This window comes from Rhagoletis zephyria, unplaced genomic scaffold, assembly GCF_001687245.7.
Source record: "Rhagoletis zephyria isolate East Lansing unplaced genomic scaffold, Rhagoletis_zephyria_1.1 Rzeph_scaffold_00133, whole genome shotgun sequence".
NCBI lineage: Eukaryota > Metazoa > Arthropoda > Insecta > Diptera > Tephritidae > Rhagoletis > Rhagoletis zephyria.
This window is the reverse complement of record NW_016157217.1, coordinates 353377-376643: the sequence shown is the minus strand read 5'-3', so window position 1 is coordinate 376643 and position 23267 is coordinate 353377. Positions and strand designations below refer to the sequence as shown.

The 23267-nt window shown below is 35.3% G+C and overlaps 1 protein-coding gene across 3 annotated transcripts in view; it reads right to left on the bottom strand.

Moving 5' to 3' along the window:
* The window catches only part of sif (guanine nucleotide exchange factor still life), a 376406-nt gene that overhangs the window by 58175 nt on the left and 294964 nt on the right, over positions 1-23267 (bottom strand). For 2 of the 3 annotated variants that reach the window (XM_017637645.1, XM_017637660.1), the window contains exons 12-13: positions 20039-20209; positions 7874-8068 (exon numbers count right to left, since the gene is read on the bottom strand). In XM_017637645.1, coding sequence (XP_017493134.1) covers positions 7874-8068; positions 20039-20209 — 366 coding nt within the window. The remainder of the gene's footprint in view (positions 1-7873; positions 8069-20038; positions 20210-23267) is intronic. The other variant, XM_017637652.1, reaches the window with a different exon arrangement.

Genomic DNA, 23267 nt, shown 5'->3' with positions numbered 1-23267 from the left:
TGGTATTGCTTTGATTTCAATTTAACTTTATTTCAACTTTGGGAGTATACTGAATGAGTTTTTTTTCATATTAAAGTTGTTGTTTGAGTTATTAGCCGCTTGCAGATAAGTCACAACAAATTTATACACCAAGTGACTTTGTTATAAAGCCTGCTTTGTTATATGGAGTAGAAAATATGACTCAATATTTGCTTAGCAAATAAAGCCACAAATGTTAGACTTTGTAATTTATTAACAAACAGCTAAGAGCAGACAATAGAAGAATTATAGCGTTATAAGGCAAACAAATAACGCAATCAAGTGAAACCATTCTGTGTGGTCGTAACAAATATATATGTATGTAAATCGAAAAAAGATTGCGTCTGAGCGTTCAACTTGTATACAATACTACAGCAGTGTACACATACATATACACACGCACCAGCAATGCTTCGAATCGCGTTTGTATGTCACGGCATACCTAACAGCGGTGGTGGTCTAACAAGTGGCTGGCTGCGGTAATTTAAATATCCTTTGGTGTTCAGCGGAAAATGCGTTTTTACCACTTCTAAGTTACACAAAACTCCACACTTTAGCATCTGCACTGTTAGTGTTGTTCACAGCAAGATTTAGATGCTACTGATTGTACTAACGCTGCTACTTTATTCGCTTCTTCGAGATTTTATGAGTATTTTGTTTCAACTTGTTTCTGTAATTATTTGTTGCTTCTTTTGTTATTGGGTTTAAATTGGAAAATTTGTACGATTTCCGTTCTTTTCTTCATTTGCATTCTTTCGCTTCGTTTTGGTGTTGCTCTTTTTGCAAAGAGAATAAAATAAATTTATTATCGGTTGTAATGAAACGTCAGCATGAAAAATAGAGAACCAGCAAACTATGCAAACGTTTGAGCGAAAACAAACAACATAGTTGAAGAGTACTGAAGTTGTCCGGCGAAAGGGAGGAAAGAAGGCAAAAAGGTGGGGTAGCAGCAATGGTTTATCCTGCTATAAAATATAAGATGCAAAAAAGCATGGCAAAGTTGAGCAGAGAATACAACACACGAAATTGTGGAAAAAAAACGTTTATTGAAAAGTGTTTCGCCAAACAACAAATAAAACCAAACCCAACACCAGTCAACTAACAAAGTTGGAATTGTGTTCATAAACTACAATATTTGCAATTTCCTTCCATTTCAAAATGCTTGCACATAGCAGTAAGTACAATCATGCACGCGCGCATACCTTCATGAATTGGTCTAGGAGCAATATATAAAAGTACAGTATATACATAGATACAGTGGCGTAGCCAAGGGTAGGCGGTTGGCGATTCATGGAGAGATCCTTCGTCAATGAACTACTATTTCCTTTTTTACTTTTGGGTTAGTAACACCGTACCATTTTGTCCCTCTTATTTATACTAGGAGTGCCAGTTACTGTCGAAATTCGACCATTTCTCGGATTTTTTAAGAGCCTTAGAGAGATCTCTAACTTCATTTCATACATCTCGATAATTCGATGAATTTTAAAAATAATAAAATTCTATTGCTCAACAAAATCCGATAACTCAAAAAAATCCGATAACTCGACTCATTTCGATAGTTTTCGATAAATTTCGATAACTTTGCCTTTCTATGGCTCGATAAATTTCGATATGCCCAAAATCTATGTATAATATAAATATAGATATAAATCGATAATTCGATAAACTTTAGATACATGTATAAATTTCGATAACTCGGTTAATTTTAATAGCTCCATCTTTTTTCAAAGCTATTGACAAATTTCGATAACTCGTTGCATTTTGGTGTAACTGGATATAATTCGATAAGCAGCGATAACTCGATAGACTTACATACTATATAACTTCGAAATTTCGATAACTCTATATATTTTAAAAATTCTAAAAACTCCGATTCGATAAGTCGAAAAATTTCAGTAAATCAATAAATATCGATAACTCGATAAGTTAAAAGAACTCGATGTATTTCAAAAACTCGGTAAATTTTGTTAACTAAACAAATAATGACAATTCAATAATATCGATAACTTCCTAAATTTCATTAACTTGACAAATTTCGATAATATCATAAATTTTTATGGCTCTATAATTATCCGTAAATTTCGACAACTAAGTTTCTGTGTCTATAAATATCGACAACTCAATAAACATTGATCAATTTCAGTAATCAGGTACGTTGAGATAACTCAATAAACATGCATAACTCGATAAATTTGAATAACTATAAACTTCGATGACTCGGTAAATTTCGGTAACTTTATAACATTCGATAGCTAAATTTTTTATGACTGAATTTACTTAGATTCTTATCGAAAAATTTCAATACATTTTCTTACCTTTCAGTTACCCTAATTCTTATGTATTTTTCATTGTTTTCATTTTCGCCTTTATCTTCAACTTTTCCTTCATTCATTTATCTTAATCGTTTTAATAAGTTATTTCTTCATTATCACACAAATTTAAAAAATGCGGAAACAACTCAAATTGAACATCCATAAACAAATACGGAAATTTTTAAACGACGATTTTGGCCGTAATTTTCAACCAATTTTGATCTTCCTTCAATCTTTATCTTCCTTATTGGTTTTGAAATCGGTGGGGTAGAATTGCAAAACGAACGGTGACAAAATTTATGTTAGCATACTAAAATAGTTTTTTATAAATATTCGAGATTACCGCTTACCGTTGGATTACACAATTGCATATGAAGCCTGTAAGCTACTACGCTGTTAAAACTTTTCAAATTTTATTTGCAAATTTTCAGTAAGTGCATGCCTCTAGATATTATGTCTCATCTCTAAGTTATTGTTGAGAATTTTTTATCATCCCCTATTTCCCGAAATCTTGTCTCCACCATTGCATAGATATAGATTTTATGGACCACTAGTCACACTTTTCATACCCAGCAAAAGTTGGAAATGTATGTATGTATATGAGGCGTTCAATACCAAAACGGGCGGGGTTCACACTTCATGTGTTTGATTTGTTTAAAATTTTTTGGGTTGATGCACAGGCATAAATAACAAATAAATATGAAATTTGAGCTTGACTAATACATTTTTAAAAACTTTACCGTACCAACGGGGCGAGGAAAAAATTTAAAAAAAAAATATTTTCACATAAAAATTTTTTGATAAAAAAATTAGTTTTTGAAAATATACTATCTCAAAAAAATCTGAAAAAAATCACGATGGTAGCTCTGAGTATTGCGCACTATTTAAGTGTAGTATTATGGAGTGCACTCTACAATAATTTGAGTTATAAATTGTTTTCTACGCCGAAGTTGAGTAAAATAAGTGTATTCAAAATTTAAAAATTTGTTAATTTTCTTTTTTTATTTGTTTGAATATGCAGTTTTGTAGCTCATTAAATTTTAGTATAATAAAGTGCAAGCTTTGACCGATTGCAAAACCGGCCTTATTTTTTTTTTGATTTTTTTTTTAACGGTTTTACTCATTTTCTTCCATAAGAAAGAAGTGCAAAAAGCCGTCAGCATAAAAAATATTAAAAATCAACGCAATTTCGCAGTAGCTTAAAACTTGCACTACAATTTAATGGGGTGCAAGGCTGCATACTCAAGAAAGAAATCTAAAAAAATTTTAAAAATTTATAAATTTGTAATATATGAACTCATTTTACTCAACTTCGGTGTAAAAAAATTCATAGCTCAAATTATTGTAGAGTGCACCCCATAGTACTATACTTAAGTATTGCGCAATACTCTGAGCTACCATTGTGATTTTTTTTAATTTTTTTGAGATGGCATATTTTTAAAAACTGTTTTGTTTATCAAAAAATTTGTATGTGAAAAAATTTTCAAGAAATTTTTTTTTTAATATTCCTTCTCATAGACAATTTTTATGTATGTATGTGTAATTTTTTTAAAATTTTTTCCTCGCCCCGTTCTCGAGAACTATTAAGTCGATTTGTTTTTGTATTTGTGCGGTAAAGTTTTTAGAAATGTATTAATCAAGCTCAAATTTCACTTTTATTTATTATTTACGTTTATGCATCAACCCTAAAAATTTGAAACAAATCAAACACATAAAGTGTGAACACCGTCCGTTTTGGTATGGAACGCCCCATATACAAATATAAGTATGTATATTTTTTTTTTTAAACTTACTTACATCTAAGTAACTATGTACGTACATATGTATGAAAAGAGACTTTAGTTGATTCAATTGTTCGATATCTATACATATTTTATCGCGCTCTTGGCTTACTAGCGCGTTTGTCGTGGAAATTGCCAACACAAGTTGGCAATGTAATTTATGATTCTAAACGGAAATGATGAAAATGAAAATTTGCAACGCTGGCTTGTGCTAACAAAAAAAAAGTAAAAAGATAAAAGATATTCACCATCAAATAAGCCGGGCTAACTAATGATGTGCACTTTGTAGGAAAATCAGTGTTGTTAACTTTTGTAAAATTTTGCATTTGTTGCTTCCATCATTGCAATCGCAGCCAGTGCAGGGCGATTCTCCTTTTACTATAACAAATAATTAATAAAAGGATTCGAAGCAATGAAGACAACATTTTGTTCATACTAATGATCTCTTACGTTTTTGCATTGCATTTGGTTCAGATGTATTAAGATTGGATCAACAATATTTATCCCCTATATCTAAACTTTGAACCAGTTCCAGTCTCGAAATAATTTGTTCCAAACTAAGTTGCTGTGTTAACTGTGGGCTAGTTTCTATCAAATTTCATTTTCCGAAAAAGTAACTTTGAAGAAGTGTTCAATCCGCTTCCAAGAAGGTATGCTAGAGCTCAGTACATAGCAGGGACAATTTTTACAAAGCCAACAATATAACGAGCCTTGAAGTCCTTCTCGCTTTATAAAAGCCCGGGCCAGACGGCATCATGTTGCAAACTGTGGAGGATGCTATCGTGTCCTCGCTTTTGTCAATTTTCAAAGGATGCATTGCTTTTAACTACGTCCCTTTGTCGTGGAGGCGAGGGCATGCCTACGCTAAAAATTTTCGACCAATTAGCTTGACTTCCTTTGTTCTCAAAACCTTCGAGAGGGCTCTAGATGCGCACGTTCGGGGGTTTAAGCGGTATACTTTGCCAGCCTTCCTCGAAATCGGAGAAGCCTTTCACAATGTTCGGGTAGAAGCTATCCAAAAATCCCTGGACGTGCTTGGCGTCGAGGAGTCTACAAGCGCATGGCTAATGGCGATGCTTAGCAGCAGAACGATTTTAGCTAAACTTAGAAGCTATACACTAATAAAAAAACATTGGTAGGCGCACTCCTCAAAGTGAAGTGATCTCTCCAATTTTTTGGCACCATATACTCAGAACTACTCAAGCTCAACCAGGGGGAAGTATTAGCAGTGGCCTACGCTGACGATGTATTGATTTTAGTAACTGGGTTATTTCCATCTGTGGTGAGTAATATCATGGGTGGAATTTTAGCAGAGCTATGCCGATGAGCAAAGTGGTCTTTGAGTTAACCCAGAGAAAATAGAACTAATGCTCTTTACGGCCATGAATAAGGTTCCTGGCTTTGGTTACATACTACCGACCCGAAGTAGAATTTCACAGATTTTTCGGGCTCATTATTCCATCGGGGGCTGACTGGGATGGGCAGTTTGATATCTCTACCTGGATACATCATCTGTACACCGATGGCTCCAAAATGGAACGCGGAGTTGGAGAAGGCGTTTACCCTGAAATAAGTTAAGGCGAGCGCGTAGCTATTTTCTCAGATAGCCGGGCGGCCTTTGAGCCCTTGGCATCTTTTATAACAAGGTCGAAACTAATCAAGGAGTGTACGCTGCTCGATCAGGATTTAGTTTGGGTCCGTGGTCATCGCAACATTCCCAGAAGCGTAGCCGCAGACGATTTAGCGAGGCAGAGTTTCACATTGGTTTCACATTCCAATTGAAACCTTATATTTATCCACAAACTTCAGAAAAAGGATTGAAGGTGGCGCACAGCGCCCAGTGTTTCGACTATATGCCGGCAGATGGAAAAAAGTCGTGGTCACAGATGATTCAAAAAACCGGTTGGACTTAGAGGGAGAAAAGTAAAGGTCATAAATATAAAACTTTACATATCATTTACTCACCCCTTCTCTACTCCTAAAAATACTGGAATCGGCCCGATACCGACCAATCAGTTCAGTTGCATTTGACGCTGCAGCGCGCTGAACCCCAATCAAGTCTTTAGGTGTCATGGAATATTCAGATGACGGTATTTGTAATTAATTTGATATTTTCCTTTTTTTATCAAAAAATTTATTTGCTAAAGATTTTTAGTAAAAAAAGTGTGAGACGGGAATATTTACGCCTATATAATTTTTAAGTATTTATAGCCTTTGGAAAGCGAAGACAAAAATTAGCCATCACATTTAATGATTCGGTCGACAAATTTTTGAGTTTAGGACATTATATTGAGCCAATCTTTCCCATATTTTATTTTGGGGTTTTCAAATTAAAAGAGAGTGCAAACTAAATTTCAGCGAAATGGGTTGAAAATTTAATGTTCCCCCCCCCCACAAGAGTGCACGTCGTGGCAATTATCCCATATTTAACAAATTGCATAATTCCGTATTCCTAAGTAAAAGTCCAGTTTCAGAGAAATCATTGCAGGTTAACTATTATTTCCTCGTTATAGTCGCAAGACTATGGGCTCCTCCCAAATCAATTGGAATTTTCATACCGCATAAATATCTATGGATATGAGAGTACTGGAGAGTACTGAAACTTGGTATGGAGGTACATAAGTATGTGGAGAAAAATTGGCGTTATTGGAAAAGTGGGCGAGGCACTTCTCATACAATTTCTCTTACTGCATATCCCTGAAAGTATTTGTAGTAGAGTACTGCAACTTACTATGGAGATAAAAGAAATAAATTCAATACTGGTGACTCCCATGCAAATTAATTTTTTTTTGCTGCATATCTCTGAAGGCGTTTATGGCGTATCCAGATATATAAAATCAATTCCATACTCATAGAATAAAGTTAGGGTTATTAGAAACTGGGGCGTGGCACCTCATATACAAACTAAATTCTTTCTTACTGCATATCCCTGGAAGTATTTCTGGTAGAATAATGGAACTTGTAATGAAGTTATGTATATAAAATCTATCCAATAATGACGTGCAGACGAGATTTTTTTGATTTCGTAGTTTTAAACGGCCGCTTACCTTAACTCGCTACAAAAAATGTCCAGCTGTATCGAAATAATATATATCCAGCCTTATCATGAGTTTCATTTTCACAGCTCTTTTTAAAAATCGACTAGCCGGCTATTCGGTTAGTCGTTTAGTCGATTAGCAACTTTTTTGCCGGTTGATAGTCGAATAGCCATTATTCGATTAACCGCTCGAAGTCGACTAACCGCTCACTATCGAATAGTGTGAAGATTGACTAACCGAAATTATTCGAATAGTTACAGTCTTTAAACACAAAATTATTGTTATTAGCATGGTTGGGTTTTGTTAATAGGCATAAGTATTCAAAAAATATAAAAAGGCAATGTTTACGGAAAGAAAACAACTAGTCGACTAACAAGAGCTCTATTCATTTTCCCCCAAGCGGTTCACTTTTCACTTACAGGCGAATGAAACATTTTCGGGTGAATTTTTTTTCGGACGAAACTCAGGATAAGGCAGATTATCTTTGAAATATTTTTCATATTTGTATAAAAAAGAGGAATTAAACTTGCGAGTATAAGCTACTAAACAGTGAATAAGATTATAAAGGCTTTATAAATCGAGAATTTGTATGAAAATGTCACTTTATAAAGCTCTTTAAATCTACCTTAGGTTTCTGTGATTCAAGCCATAAGTATGTATGTATTTATGTATGTAGTTGTTTGTACAATTTACTGTAAGTACTTAACTGTACATTAACACTTACCCGGAACTGACCAGAATGCTCGAATTTATGAAAGTCTGGCTCCAATTCAAGTGCTTCTTCGAGATTTTGCAAAAATTGTCTTTGGAATGTGACAATTTCGTGAATGTTACCAAAGAGTGCATTTATTTCAGCATTCGATAGGAATGTCTCTCGTTTCATTGGCTCCAAGTAATGCTCCAGTAGATTGTTCAAATGCTGCAAAAATAAGCAAAATGTGAGTAAATTCAGCGCATTTTATTGCATCGAGTTTTGTATGTATCTACATTAGGGTTATCCAAGTAAAATCCGAATTTTAATGCATTCAACCCCTATTTTTTATTTTGAAATAAAAAAATATTTAATGGTTGCTCAAAGCGCTAAAAGTTTTCCACGTATTTTATATGGGTATAAACAACTTTTCGTAGAAATGGTATAGAATTCTTGAAAGTCAATATTTTTCCGGTTCTGTTCGGAAGGCTTCCAATAACAACACCCAATTGTTTATTTAACCATTTCTTAATACTAAAGATTTTTTATTGATCCCCCCATTGCATTTTCTGTGGTTTTTGGGGGACCTATAAAATATAGCTAATAAAAAAAGGTTAAATAACCAATCGAGTATTATTATTGGGAGTCTCCTGAAGAGAAACAGAGTTTTCCGATCGAACAATATTGTTTTCAAGTATTCTATACCATTTCTACAAAATGTGTTTTTTCCCCCACATGAACTGCATGGAAAACGTTGAGCGCTTTGAGCGACGTCTACAAATTTTTTGATTAAAAAAATAGGGGTATAAAAAGTCCGACTTTACTTTTTCACATGCATTTTTGGACCACCCTAATCTACATATATATATTTATGTTTGCATGTATACATGGACAGAGGGCCATTCAGTTATTACCTAAGCCAAGTATTAGCTAATTTTAATTCCAAAAGATCTTTATACCGTTATGACCGTCCGGCCAGTTTCCCCAACATATTTTAATTTTTATGAAAAAAATTCAAACTTTAAGAAGGAAGAAATTATTCAAATGACACCTTTCTTGTAATTTTTTTCATTTGTGTTTAATTCTGTTCTGTTGCCAAAAAATTGTAAGTTACTAAAGATGAAAACCGGTGGACAAATATACCACCTTTGAGTGGTCAAATGAAAAAATGTGTTGTAATGTTTAGTATGAAAAAGTAGCAAGGAATAATGTTACTAATAGCTAATGTGACCAACTATTCCATAGCTCAAAGAAATACAGCTTACGTTGGGTTAGGCTAACGCCGCGAACCGATTACCAAATTTCGAATGTGGCTAATTTCGATCCCTGCGAGCTCAGTGTTAGTTCAGAAGAGCGAGTCCAAAATCCTTGAACCATAACCCCCGAAAGTTGGACAGTCTAAAAAAAAAAGTAGGGATAATTCCACTTCATCTTCCCCTTAATAGCTGATACAAAAGGGATAAATTGAAATTCCTAGTCTTACTGAGTGAATATCAATCGCACAATGGCCTGTCAGAGCTCCGCTCACTAGCTCTTGAGAGGTAACGTGGTATTCGGCGCCCTTAAGGGTGAAACGATGGGTCCCTCATTAGTTGCGCTGCAAAAAGTATTTTAAAGCGGAGAAACGTCTTCTTTTCCTCGTTTATGTCACAAACGGAGCATCGCTTTCTTTTGTCCATTTTATTAGGTATTTAGTAAGGAAGTACGGAATTTCATTATTGCGAGTACGAAATATGCCCTAGCCAAGTTCCCACTAGGCCCCACCATCCAAGAGTGTACCGCAGGAGGACAGAGGCGTCCTTAGTTGGTCCTTATCTGGGGATAACGTTTTAAGGGTGCCTTTCCAACGCCAGGTCGTCGGCCACGCAGTTTTCCGCGACGTCACTGTGACCGTGCACCTAAACTAGACGAAGTACGTAAGAGTACTCTGACGCGATGGATAAAGAAGTCAGTTATTCCTTTACCGATTTCTAATGCAACATCACACCCTTTTGTAGTGAGTCTACCGCTTCGTTGGTGGCAGCTATTTCTTCCTGAAAGACATTGCAGAAGTCCGGAAGACTTAATAACCCCGCTGTACACAGGCGCTGTAATCTATGTGTTTAGGGCGAAGTCAAAGCCCCCCAGAACTTCAGAGTGTTACCATCCGGTTTCTCTTAGCCTAATAGCTCCACTAATTCTAGTTTTGAAAGTGTAGCTTTCTCTAGCGGGTTCCACCAGACAAGGGCTACGTGAAGATAAGCTTAAATCTGGTTCCATAGAGCTAATTAATTACTTTGGGCGAGAGACCTTACCTTTTGCCGATAGTTCCCCTACAGCAGTACAAGACAACCGATGCCTTGTTTACCCTTTCCTTACTGTTAGGCAGCGACAGCTTCCTATCCAGGATCAAGCCTAAGTACTTGACCCTGTCTGAGAGCCGCAGACGAACACCTCCACTCGAGAGAAGGGCTACAACGGGTATCTTGTACATCCTGGTAAACAAGACCAGTTCTACGAGGCCGCCATTGATTGCCCACCTAGATATCTCCTTCAGGTAACCTTGAGGCAGAAAAAAAGGTGTTTAGAAATCGTCCCTTAACCAACAGATTCACATAATCTACATACGCGATGCCAACATTCCACTTTTTGCAGTTCCTCTAGAAGGTCGTGCAGAGCAGGGGAGGGAGAATATTACCTGGCGGAGTGCCTCTAATGTCTCTGCGCTGAGTACAGGCGCTCCCCCACCCCGCCGCGACAGTTATGTCACGAAGTAAGCCTTATTAGGTTGGTTTCAACCCCCAGATTATGAATAGACTTGAATATTGCCTCTGGAGTGACATTGTTGAAGGCCCCCTCGATACAGAGGAAGTGCGTGAAGGCTTCTTCTAACCACTTTAGCAATGCATGCAGGGCGGTTCTTAAAAGATAGTCATATACAGGTCTCTCTAGCGGTTTTGTCAAAAACGAAAATAGACTGATAGGCCTAAAACTCTTGGAGAAGCATTAGAGCATTTTTCGGCCTTCGCGATGAACGCAAGCCATAGGGATGGACCCTGTCCTCACGCAGTTCGCAGGTATGATGCCATCGGTCCTCGGCGACATTAATGGTTTGAACGAATTTAGCGCCCAGGCCATGTGACGATCGTCCAGCAGATTGGATAACTACAGGACTTGAAGTACAAAATATTGCAAAGAAGTGCATTTGACTGTACTTCGAAGTACGAAGTACAAGAGCTAAAAAAGAAGTATAGTACTTCCGAAAGAAGTACGGTTAGTCATATTAATAATAGCCGTACTCAAACATAGTCATACATTTCGTATGAAAATCCAGCAAAAATGATTCAAATCGGTTTAACCGTTCTCGAGTTTTGATGACCGTGACAAACGAACACAACATTTTAATATATATATAGATAGAAGATATAGATGACATTAGAATTAAATATCGGCATTTTTTTTAATCTTATGGGTTTCGAATATTCCCGTTTATATTCCTTATGAATAAAACTATCGAAACCTATCGAGAACGAATTTAATACTTATATGACAACATAGATGGAATTGCCTTCGTTATTTTCGCTGAATGCGTTAATAATGTGATCGCAGATGTTGGTATTAATCAGAGTTTCTTTATGAAGATTATAATATTTATGCTACAAGTAATCAGCTACAAGCGCTACAGCTTAGCACAAGCATGGGGTAACACCTTAATGGAGAACTTTGCATGAAACACACATTTATAGGCGCCTCCAAAACAATTGTTACAAAAACGCCAGCGGCGATGAAAAATTATGAATTTACAAAAATTTTAATTAATATTAGAATCAACCAAAACATACGGAGAAAAGGATAAAGCTGTTACACGAAAGTTATAAGAAAAGAAGTGGTGAAAAGGAAATCAGACTGGCCATCGAATGGAAAAAGAGGACATCTTGCCTGAAGGCCAAACGGCGGAAGCCGTAAGGATAGTTTTGCACACTTGAAGAACATATACATATGCACATATGTATGTACATACATATTTTTGTGCGTTTTTGTGCATACATTTCTGAATATTCGCAATGCATATAAGTTTGTATGCACTAGATATGTGTGTGTGTGTGTGTGCGTGTATTGTCGGAAAAGGGTATGCTAATGTAATGCAAAAACTTTGAAACAATAGTTGAATAAATAGAAGTTTTGAGTTAGAGAATGCTGCCCAACACGCCATTATTGAAGCCGTGGTCTACGCTTTGTGGTTTGTGGCTGTGGCAAAAGTTAATACCGCCAACTGTACCAATTAGTGGCGTTTGCTGTTTGCACTTTTGGCATCGGCGTGTAAATTCTGCCAAGTTGCGCAAAACTTGCTTCAAACTCATTAAAGCAATGCCAGTAGCTGCGGAAAGTACTACATAGCACCTTGCCAAACGCGATTAATGTATTCATACCCTGCAGGAAATGTATCTAACTATAAGCTAAGTTTAAGTTGATTAGGAAGGAACTAAATGTCACTATTATCTGTACAGTTTCTTTGACGAAAGCTAACTATATTTCTATGGCGATGGCCCCGAAATAGTCGAGGGTGGTTACCTCTGCATTAGATGTAGTCGAGGGTGGTTACCTCTGCATTTGATGTAACTAGCTTGTAACTACATAGCTACTTTTTTTTATTTATTTTATCACATTTTATATTTGTTTACATATTCTGCTGTAGGTGGTCCCATATTCGAACTCCGTCAGACATAACTTCAAAATGATAATATGAAATTGCGATCTTCCTTTTATTTGTCCTCAATTCGAAAAAGTATTTGCGAAGTGCAGGATATCTTAATAGAAACGTGTTTAAAGAAAACAATCTCTTGCATTACTTGTCAACTAGTTTCAAGAGAGATTGTACTACAAGTAGGTTATTTTTTATCAATTGATCATTTTTTTCTGCAGGGTATGTACGCCTGTGTGTAGGTATTGGTGTAAAATACTGTTACTGGTAATAACCGGGCCATACCTAAGCGTGAAGGTGCACATTGCTACATTCCCAAGTGCGTTTTCCAGCTGATATTCATAATTTTTTATCTCTATCATTATTTATCCGCCACTTTTATACCAGTTGCGAACTTGACTTAATAACCAACAATAAGAGGCGAGCTATATTTTAATGATTCATATCGTTCTTTACTTTCTTCGTTTCTGCTTTATTTTTTTTAATTAATAATTATTTTGTTTGAGTGCTGGATGCGCTAGTTTCTTTCCACTTGTACTTTGCAAGTAATAAAACTTTAATCTTCTACACTTGTTTACTTTGCCTACCTAGCGATGGTGGTATAAGCGCAGATTTTCGTTTGCAAACATGTATTTGGTTCTGAGCATTTGACAGAGATGACAGTCCCGAGTTGTCAAGAAAGTTTCTTTTAGAAGGGTTTCACCTTTTTATCCGTCAGCCCTGATAATTTTTGTAAGATTCCTTCAATATGTTTAACAAATATTTTTCTATATACATAAGTACAAACATTTCAATTGAGAAACCAATTTCGTGAAATGTGGTGGGCAGCGGTGTCTGCAATTTGTACTTAAGGAAGTTGAATTATAGGGGCAACCAAGTTGTGCAAGATTCCAGTTCAGTGGGAATAAATTTTATTTTTCGTTGTAGATCTAGGGCGTGTGTGAATCGGTAACAAAGTTCTATGGGGAAAGCTGTTGAATAAAATTTTACTATGGTGAGACAGTTTTACCAATCTGCTGTGTGAAATGAAATCTTTTTTGACAGCAGTAAATTTTCGATAACCGCAGATTTATTCGGAATAAACTATTACAAATTGAAGTGAAATTAATATTTTAAGAAAACATCTACCATCACTGATTGCATTTCATCAATTTAAGCTTTTGTTTTACGAAAAATTACACACAGCAACAATCTTTGCGATTGTCAAAATTTTCTATGCATTTGTCAAAAATTTCACTAGCCTCATGAGCTACTGAAATTTTATTCACCTCATAATTGTCAAAAATTTACTTGCCGCAAAGTTTGTTACCGATTCACACACGCCCTTAGATAGGAAAAGATGTTTTGTAAAACTTATTTTATTTTCGTTTTTAAAGAATTTCACAAATACATGTGTACATATACATATATCTCACCAACGCACAGTGGTGAACACAAAACTCGAATTTGGTGTTCACAATTCACTGGAGCCTTAATTTTTCACTACATTTGATTAATTTTTTTTAATGAAGGTTAATAAAATTTTCACGAGACCAGTTGAGCTCGATTTTTGGATTTTTGAATTTTTGTTTTTTTGTATTAAATTTTTTGGTGCAAATTGCAGATACAGTTAATAAATGTTACATAATAAAAACGAGTTGAAAACAATAGTAGAGTGCCCAAAAAAAAATTTAAATTTTTTATAAAAAATGTTCACCAAAAATAAAAAAAGAGGTCACAATTGCATGCTAAATGGGAAATAAAAGCGTTTTTTATATTATTAAAAAATCAACGCGAACTTTTAGCCACTTGCAACTTGCTCTTTATTATAATAAAATTTAATGATCCATAAAACTGCATCTCCAAAATGTTCTTAAAAACAAAAAAAAATAAAAATAAAATTTTGTTGAATTTTTTTTTATAACATTTCAAATTTTTTTTTTGCATTTTTTTCCGGTTTGGGAGAACCCTACAATTATTTTCAACTTGTACCATTTATTAACTGAAAAAAAAGAATCGAGTTTCTTAGAAATTGCTACTTTTTCTGCAATTTGCACTAAAAAAATTAATACAACAAATTCAAAAATCGGACTTAATCGGTCTCTTGCAAATTTTATTAGCTTTCTTTAAAAAGAAAATTAATCAAATTGAGTGAAAAATGAAGGTCTGCCAAACAAATAGTACACAATTCTTAGTTTCAAACTCCATCTGTTGCCCAGCATTCTATTGGCTGCATAGAGAGCCGCCGTGGCTTTCCTTGCATGCTCTTCAATGTTTGATTTGCAGCCAAGTTTGGAATCCATAATAATAACTCTTGAAAAATTAGATATTAAACTGCACTCTTCCGATATTGATTACTGAATGAATCAATAGAAAATTGATATGTTCTTTTTTCGTCTTATAAAGTTAATTGCGCCAAGTTGCCTTTTGAAATCCAAAATGTAATCTTTCTTTCCACTGAAATTGAACATCGCAGAAACACCAAAACGATAACTGCCAAATATTTCGACTCCTAGTATTAGTTTTGCCTACATTTTCTTCATATTGTCCGACGATAAAAAGTACAAAGTGTCATCTCTTATTTTACATCTTCACTGTGTTGGCTTTACATAATTTACAAATTAAAATTTTAATTATTATTATCTCATTGTTTGCTTATCGGCTTTGAGTGGGCGTTTATTATGAGCACAAAGTAAAGTTTTTTTGCGCTACAATCACTTCAGCTAAAACTTATTTGCTACACCGTGCCTCATACCTCAACAACTGCATACGTATGTACGTTTGTAAATATTGCTAACGCCTCCGCTTACTTTAACTGCTTTTTCGTCTGCATATTCATTGCAAAAATTTTAATGAAATTAGCATAAAATTAACGCCTCATCGTCATAAGCCATTCAATGCCTTAATTTGGCACTGAGTCGTACAAAGCAGCTCTTCAGTATTGTGCTTCCTACTTCTTATTGTTATTGCTTACTTACATACAATTCGTTATGACCTTAAGATTTGCATTTATTTCGTAATTTTCGCCCTAATTCGACATAACTCAGCGCTGCGAATTTAGCTGCCTTGCATCTTCCACGCCACACCGTTTTCATGCTGATAAGTAGTGGCTGCTGCCCTGCAGGAAAATCTACTAGTTATGAACTAGAATGCTACCAGTTTGCGTCTAAGCCTAAGTAGTTCTCGTTCTACGCTTTTTCTAGGTTAGCGACTGGTATTTTTGACAAGGCATCTACAAGTAGAAATACTAGTAGCATCAAACCCTTTGATGTGATAGTCTACCAATTCATCCCCGTTAGAGGAATAAGTACATATCGTTGGCTGAGTTGAAGATCGACATATCTCGGTAGCCATTTTGAAAACGACCAATCTCAGAAAGCTTTCCCAGAACTCCCTATTTTAGAATTTGATTGAAGTGCGCCTTTTTCAGAATTTGATGGAAGGATGCCTTATTTCAGAATTCGGTTTAAAAACACCCCCATCTCAACATATTTTTATTATATTCACACTTGAGATATGACGTTTTGGAACCAAATTCTGAGATAGCGCGTTTTCGAACCTGCTATCAAGATAAGTCAATCCTCCACTCAGCCGTCGATATGCCGCTGATAAGATGCTCGAAATTATCGAACTGCTAGACCATAGCCTTAGCTCATACTAGTTAATGAACTGGTATTTTTACTGACTGATTTTAAATTTTCACTGCAGCGTGTGTATGTGGTTGTATTTGAATGTATATAAATATGTACATTAGGTCGGGTCAATTTGTATGGTAGATTTTTTCGACCATGCGCGTGTAGCACAATAGGATTCTACGTGCAATTCCAAACAAATTTGCCGAAGAAACCATGGGTCTGAAATGCAATTTGGAGTTTTCCAATTTGCTTAGAATTACACGTATAATCCTTTTGTGCTCTACGCGCATAGTCAAAAATATCGACCCGCCCTAATGTACTCGTACATACTTATGTATGTATGCATTGTACTTTATGCTGCTCGGTTTTCTTGTACCTGAGGCACTTATCGTTAGAATTTCGTAGCGTAATTCAAAATGAGAGCGTCTCCAGCAACTCGACTTCAATCACTCAGCTAAACACTTCAAACTCACTTGACTGCATTCATTCGCTCACTCATTGCATGTCTTGTATTTATATAAAAATCGTCGTGTTTTGTACTACTTGAGAGGAAAAGTAATTAGCGATTGTTGACTAATTAGATATATAGATTTTTTTTTACAATACGTAAAAGCCGTCTCGATCCATTTTTCTGAAAGATTTAGGAGAAGTGAAATGTCTGACAGAGAGTTCAGAAAAAGGGATAAATTAAATGTATTGCGAAATAAAATAAACAGCCCTTAAAACAAGCCTACATAATGGAATACACATTAGGGTGTCCCAAACTGTTGTTTTGCGAAATTCGATATGCATATCAGCTATGTATGTTATTCCTTTTCTACATAAATTAAGTTTTTATTGCTGTAGAATCACCATAAGCCAGGTGACTTGTAGTTGCTATTTTATTGCATTTATAGGACACCGTACACTTTACCTCGCATTAGTAAAATGTTTTAGATATACATATATAGTACTACTAGTGCTCGACCGTAGTACACACTTATGTACATATATATTATGTATGTTCAGTTTTAGTGTTTCATAGATACTGAAGGTAAGAAAGTTCAAGGAAGTTTTGTTAATATTTTAGAATAAAATTTTTTAATCTGTATCCTAATGACACTGTTATACACGGTGTCCTAGAGCAATCCCTCTAAAACCGAGCGAAAATATGACCTACCAAATCGGTGATGCTCTATTATTTGGCGGTATTACCGACTTGCGTATTTTTTATGCGGTTTCGACCGGAAGTGGGTTAAACTGACCGGAAATCCATTTTTTAAAGTTAGACATACATACATACATTGAATAAGGCACTTCCGAGAAAAAAGTTTCAAACAAAAGTTACGTACTTTTATCCTTAGAACCCAAATCAGTAGTAAAATCATATACACTTAGGTCTCGTTTTATGCGGATTTGAGTCCTTGCGGTTTTTCAAACCTGAATGCTGGAACGCATCCCCTGTTTTTGTATGAAAGTAAAGAACTCTATTATGCGGATTTATGAGGAACGCATAAAAAAAGACCTAAGTGTATGTATAATTTGAAAAAATGGACTTGCGATCAGCTTAACCAACTTCCGATCGGCCCCCGATTTGGTTGGCCATATTTCCGCCTTTAAAAACATTTCCCTCCATTTTAGAGGCGTTGGACACCCTGTTCAAAGAAGAAAACATCGGCAAATCTACATATATGTACCAGAAACACTCCGTTAGAAACACGCCTGGATATTCGCAAAAAGCCGACAGCATTTGACTACCAGATCACGGAGATCGACTTAGGCCTCAGAAGGTACTTAAACCTAATTCCGTCTTAAGTAGCGATGAGATTTCAAATTTAGCAGATGGAACTAAAGTTGACTGAATACTGAAATGGATTAGCAAAAAGAGTTTACGGGGTGTGTATAGCTAAGTGGTTAGCGTTGCTGGCTAAGCACATCGATTATGAGGGTTCGATTCCTGCTGAAGTATAGAAGAAGAAGTTTGATGAACAAATTGCAGCTATAACTTCTACCACTTAGACTTTGTTGTCTTACCCCATTTTTCCTAATAAACAAATCATGGCGAAAAGCTCAAAAACATTGATAAAAAAGTAAATATTATTGCACCACAATAATAATAGCAAAAATAGCTTACTTTCACGCTTCGATTAAGCGTCTATGGTCGACAACAACTACATAACTCGACAGGAGTTTAGAATTATCGAAAACTCTTACAATCGCTTAGACAAGACATCGACAATCTTCGTCAGATGCGGAGCCACATAAAGCAATTTTTGTATTTGTTGTTAAAATGAGGTAGATTCCATTAAATACTTCCTGTGCAGCTGGTTCTCACTTTAGAGTTAGCGACTCAGACTTTTTGGGGGTGATTTAATGGAATTTAGGGTTAAAAATCTTCTCTTATCGACTCCTGTGGCTACGGTGTGCACCTTTGATAATAAGAGATAGCTTAACTTTACCTAACCGTTACTGAAAACTAAAAACACAGGTTTACTACGTTTGAGCTTAACTACTCGTAGTATCCCGGAAAAAAGCGTAAAATAACTCAGGTGCGAGAACTTTTGTCGCAAGGTGTGGTAAATAATATCATCCTACAGCAAAAAAAACTTTTTTAAGGTAAGGCTAAGTATATAGTATTCAGAAAAAAAAACATTTTCGACTGTCCGAAAAAACCATAGTTGTTTTTTTCTAACGCACACCCCCTTATTTTATTCGACCACGGCAACCCGTGCCGACTTGCAGTCAAAGTTATCAGAATAAGCTTTAAGCAGTTTCCGTGTTTTGTTAACTTACTCATTGTACTTCTATGTACATAAAGTGGTATTACTATACTCCCTACAGTGTTAGGGAAAAATATTAAGTAAATCTGCGTTTTTGGTTTTTTACCAGATAGTCAGGATTTTTTCCAAAGAACCATTCATTATAATATATTTCCAAAAGTCTACACAAAATATGGATATATGGGTATCAATCGAAAGAAGAATTCAAATCAAAACTTTTGCTTTCAATTATCCTTTTCGAACCAGTCGAAAATGTCTTATAAAAATATTATCCCTAAAGATTTTTAATTTTGAATGTATTCCGATGAGTCCTAGTTTAATTTAAATCCTATTAATATATATAAAGAATTGAAGGATAAATATTGCAAAGGATATTTTTCTTTAAATAATTGTTTCGATTTCCTTGGCAGAAATCCTGCCGTCCTACTAAAAATGTAAAGAGTGCAGATTTACTATATATGCGTGCAAATATGGGAAGCATATCGAATATTTCGCATTTCTAAAAGTTTTCATGGATGATTAATTAAATTTACTAACTAAAATTTCAACTAAAGTCGTTACCCTACGGCCACAAAACTTCATACATATGCTATTTAGGCTAAAAAAGCACAAAACCAGAGGGTATGCATATCAAAATTTGCAAAAAATTTGTTTCCATATATTACCCGTGTTTTTTTACACGCATACATACGTGTGAAAAAAACAAGCATCGACAATTTCCATTTGAAAACAAGTAATTTAGATTTAATCGACAACTATTCATAAACGCACATAAAGGTTGTCGCTTACTGCTCCATAAAAATTTTAAGCGCAGATACGTATGCGTGTAAGAAAAACACGCCTACTCTTGGGACAGTCTACATATACAATACATACAATGCATATACAATTTTGGAAAAAAATATTTTTTATGTTCTGGGACACGCTAATGTACATATTACATATACATATATCTGTATATATGTACAATAGGTTCTTCGAAGCTTTTAATATTTATTCCGAAATGATGGGCTACTTCATAAAATAAATGAAATGGAGTAATAATTTTGTATACCTGTCACGCTAGTATGGAGATATGTAATATGATGTTTACTATATGTATGTAGATACATACGTATATTAATCTATTTAAGCTTTCACTCACCTTAACGTAAGTGCGTTCTGTATCGACCAATTCCAAGATAACCTTGCGCAGTTTCTCGGCATCGGTAAGCTGACGTGACGGTGTCAGTGCGGCATTCGAGACTGAAGATGTGACAGAGCCGGTCGGGCTGGATTTACGGGTTTCCTGAGGTGAACGACAAAATCCGGTAACCTTCAATCAAGCGTTTCCATCGACATAAATAGTCAACGATGAAGACGATGGAAGAAGGTTGATTGATGTTTTTTTTTTTTTTNTTTTTTTTTTTTTTTTTTTTTTTTTTTTTTTTAATTCAATTCATGTTTGTGCATTTCGATTCGCATTTGACAATCAATTTATGTTTTTGTTTTTTTAGTTGTTATTTATGATTTAAATTTTGATTTATAAGTGATAAATAGTATTTGTAATGATGTTTGTTGGTTGTAATAGTAGTAGAAGTGTTGTAGTTGTTTTAGTATTTTTTTTTGATTGTTATAATTTTTTTATTTGATGTTTTTGTTATTATAAAACGAGGTGTTTGCAAACAATTCATTTAATTGGATTCAATATAAGATGATATAAAAAAGTAGATGAAGAAAGAAAGAAAATTGTGAAGTTAGCAAAAATGTGAGTGGTGTAAATTTGTGCAAATAAGATTCATATAAAAAGTGAAAGTAAGTTCGTAAATGTGAAGTGATCGATTGCGGGGGTGGAAGGGGGCAGATGAAATACATTAAAAACACAATCAAAATGCCCGTTTTATCAATGGCGAAATGGTAAAATTGGTGCGATAACTTGCATTGTAATATTAAATATATGCTTAACTACTTAAAAATCATGCTTTTATGAGAACAAGATATTAAAAAAAAAACACATATCAAACTTTGTACAAAAATTAGAAAAATTATTCTTATTTTCACCAAAATTTCCAACTTTTTAATCAGCATTTTGGTATGCAGTTTTGTAGACCATTTGATTCTAGTATAATGAAGTGCAACTTTCGAGCTGCTATAAAATCCCGTTAATTTTTGTATGTTTTTTTTTTGCTGGCAGTGTCTTCCATATAAAAGAAAATTGTCGAACACACTTTTGTACGGACAAAACGTAAAACACCTTCAACCAAAAAATAATAATTTGTGTGAGCTGTCTGCAAATGTTTTTTGATGTTGGCTGTTGTCTGTCGCTTCACCTGGACGTATGCAAAGAAATTCCAAAGAATCGGCGAAAACGGGCTGATGCCGATGCCGATGCTCAATTTTAATCGGTCGGACTCTAAAAATTTATTTAAAAAATGTACACGGCTGGATGCCTACCTACCATTACTATATGTATGACTGCCATAAAATTTATATGAATATAATATGTAAAAGTTTTGAACCATTAATAAGTGATTCGAACATTAGTCTTAAACTTTTATTTACATTATAAAAAAGGGCATACTAAATATAACCCATTGTTTTTTGCTTGTGACAATATCACTCTGAAGAAAAAAATCAATATTATTGCGATTTTAAATAAAGAAAGTAGTATAAAGTGATTTATTTTACAACGAATTTTCGTCATCCCTTGTCAAGCTTGGTTTGCAGACAAACCGGTTGCGGCGTTGCGCCATCTTCAGTGTAATTTTTCTTTCTCCAGAAAACAGAACAAAAAATTACACCGAAGATGGCACAACGCCGAAACCGGTTTGTCTGCAAACCAAGTTTGACAAGGGACGATGGAAATTCGTTCCAAAATAAATCATCTTACCACCCTATCGGAAAAATCAACCAACACATAATATAAAGTGCTTTTATTATTGCTGATTCCTTAAAACATTGGAATCAAACAAAACCATTTTTGGTTGCTTATATCTGCCTCATTAATTATCAAATTACTTAAATTTACATTGGAATAATTTTTTTGAACAAATATATTAGTTGAAAAATACCTAACCAGTCGTTTTTTTAATGGTGGTCAATTCGTTTTGCATACTGTTTAGTAAGTCGCAAGGAAGGTTAAGTTCGATTTACGGGACCAAGGAGTTGTGTAATCGCAGCCATATTAAAACCAAGGATGGTTAAAGTATTTCTAACTCAGGGGAACAGTAAATTTCGGGCCTTAACCCAACTATGCCCAAACGTTAGTATCCATTCGTTCTAACTTCAAATTCTAAAATTCTTCCCACCACATCCCGGTTTCTTTTCTTATGGAGGGTAAAATTTTCCACTTTCAATTCTATTATTTTTCTTTACGAAAAACTTAAAAAAAATATGGGGTATACAATCTTAGGGGGTAAGAGCATAACAATTTCGACTTAACTGTTTTTGGACCACCCTAACGTACAGTCGTTTGTTAGTACATTTGCAGTGCCATGCAACTCTAGCACCATTAAAGTACTTTCTTGCCATGACATTTCCAATTCGGTTTGCGGTTTTGTGGTGCTCCTTTTACGCTACCACGCAGGGGTTACAGATTCCGCCGGAAGCAAACAGTGGGTGACAATCGCTTGGTCGAGTGTAAATAGAAGGTGTTTAATACGCATTTTTGCGGTAAGACGAAGCTACTGTAAAGGCAAAACAACAAAACTGCAACAACAACAACAACAACAACAGCGGCAGGATAGGAAGTGCATTTGACACTGACAGTTAATGGCTGCCAGGAAATCAGTAAAATGCTGTAGGTTAGAGGCAACAACACAGCGTTGGCGACACGTTCAAGACAGGACGACAGGTCGACAGTTTGACGTTTCGCTTTTACTATGTATGTAGTTGTGTTGTTGTATACTTGTAGCGTTTCTGTATTTGCTGTTGTGCTGCCTGTGCACAATACATAGCTGTCATTTTATAAAGCACCTTCTACTTAGGCTACATTCATACGAACACACTACATCTTACACTTGTACTAACGCACCCTTGTAAGTGTGTATACGCTCACCTATGCCTCGTTTACCTCAACATCCTTCGCTGATTTTGGCACGAGAACACGACATACATACGTAGAGACAAAGACAAGCCTGCTTTTTGTCAGTCAACATTTATGTGAGCGCGCGCAATTTCCTGCTCGAGTGCGAAGGAATTCCATAGCATTCATTGCGGCACATTCATTGGTGCAACACGCTGCTGCATGCCACATGCCACATGCCGCTTGTTTGCGCTCCACTGCCTCTTGGCATTTTTCCTTTTACGCTTTTTCATTATGTAAATGATTTGCGCTTTGTTTCTGCTTCTTTGGCAGCGTTCATTTGCATAAGCTGCCTTCCACTAGCATCAGC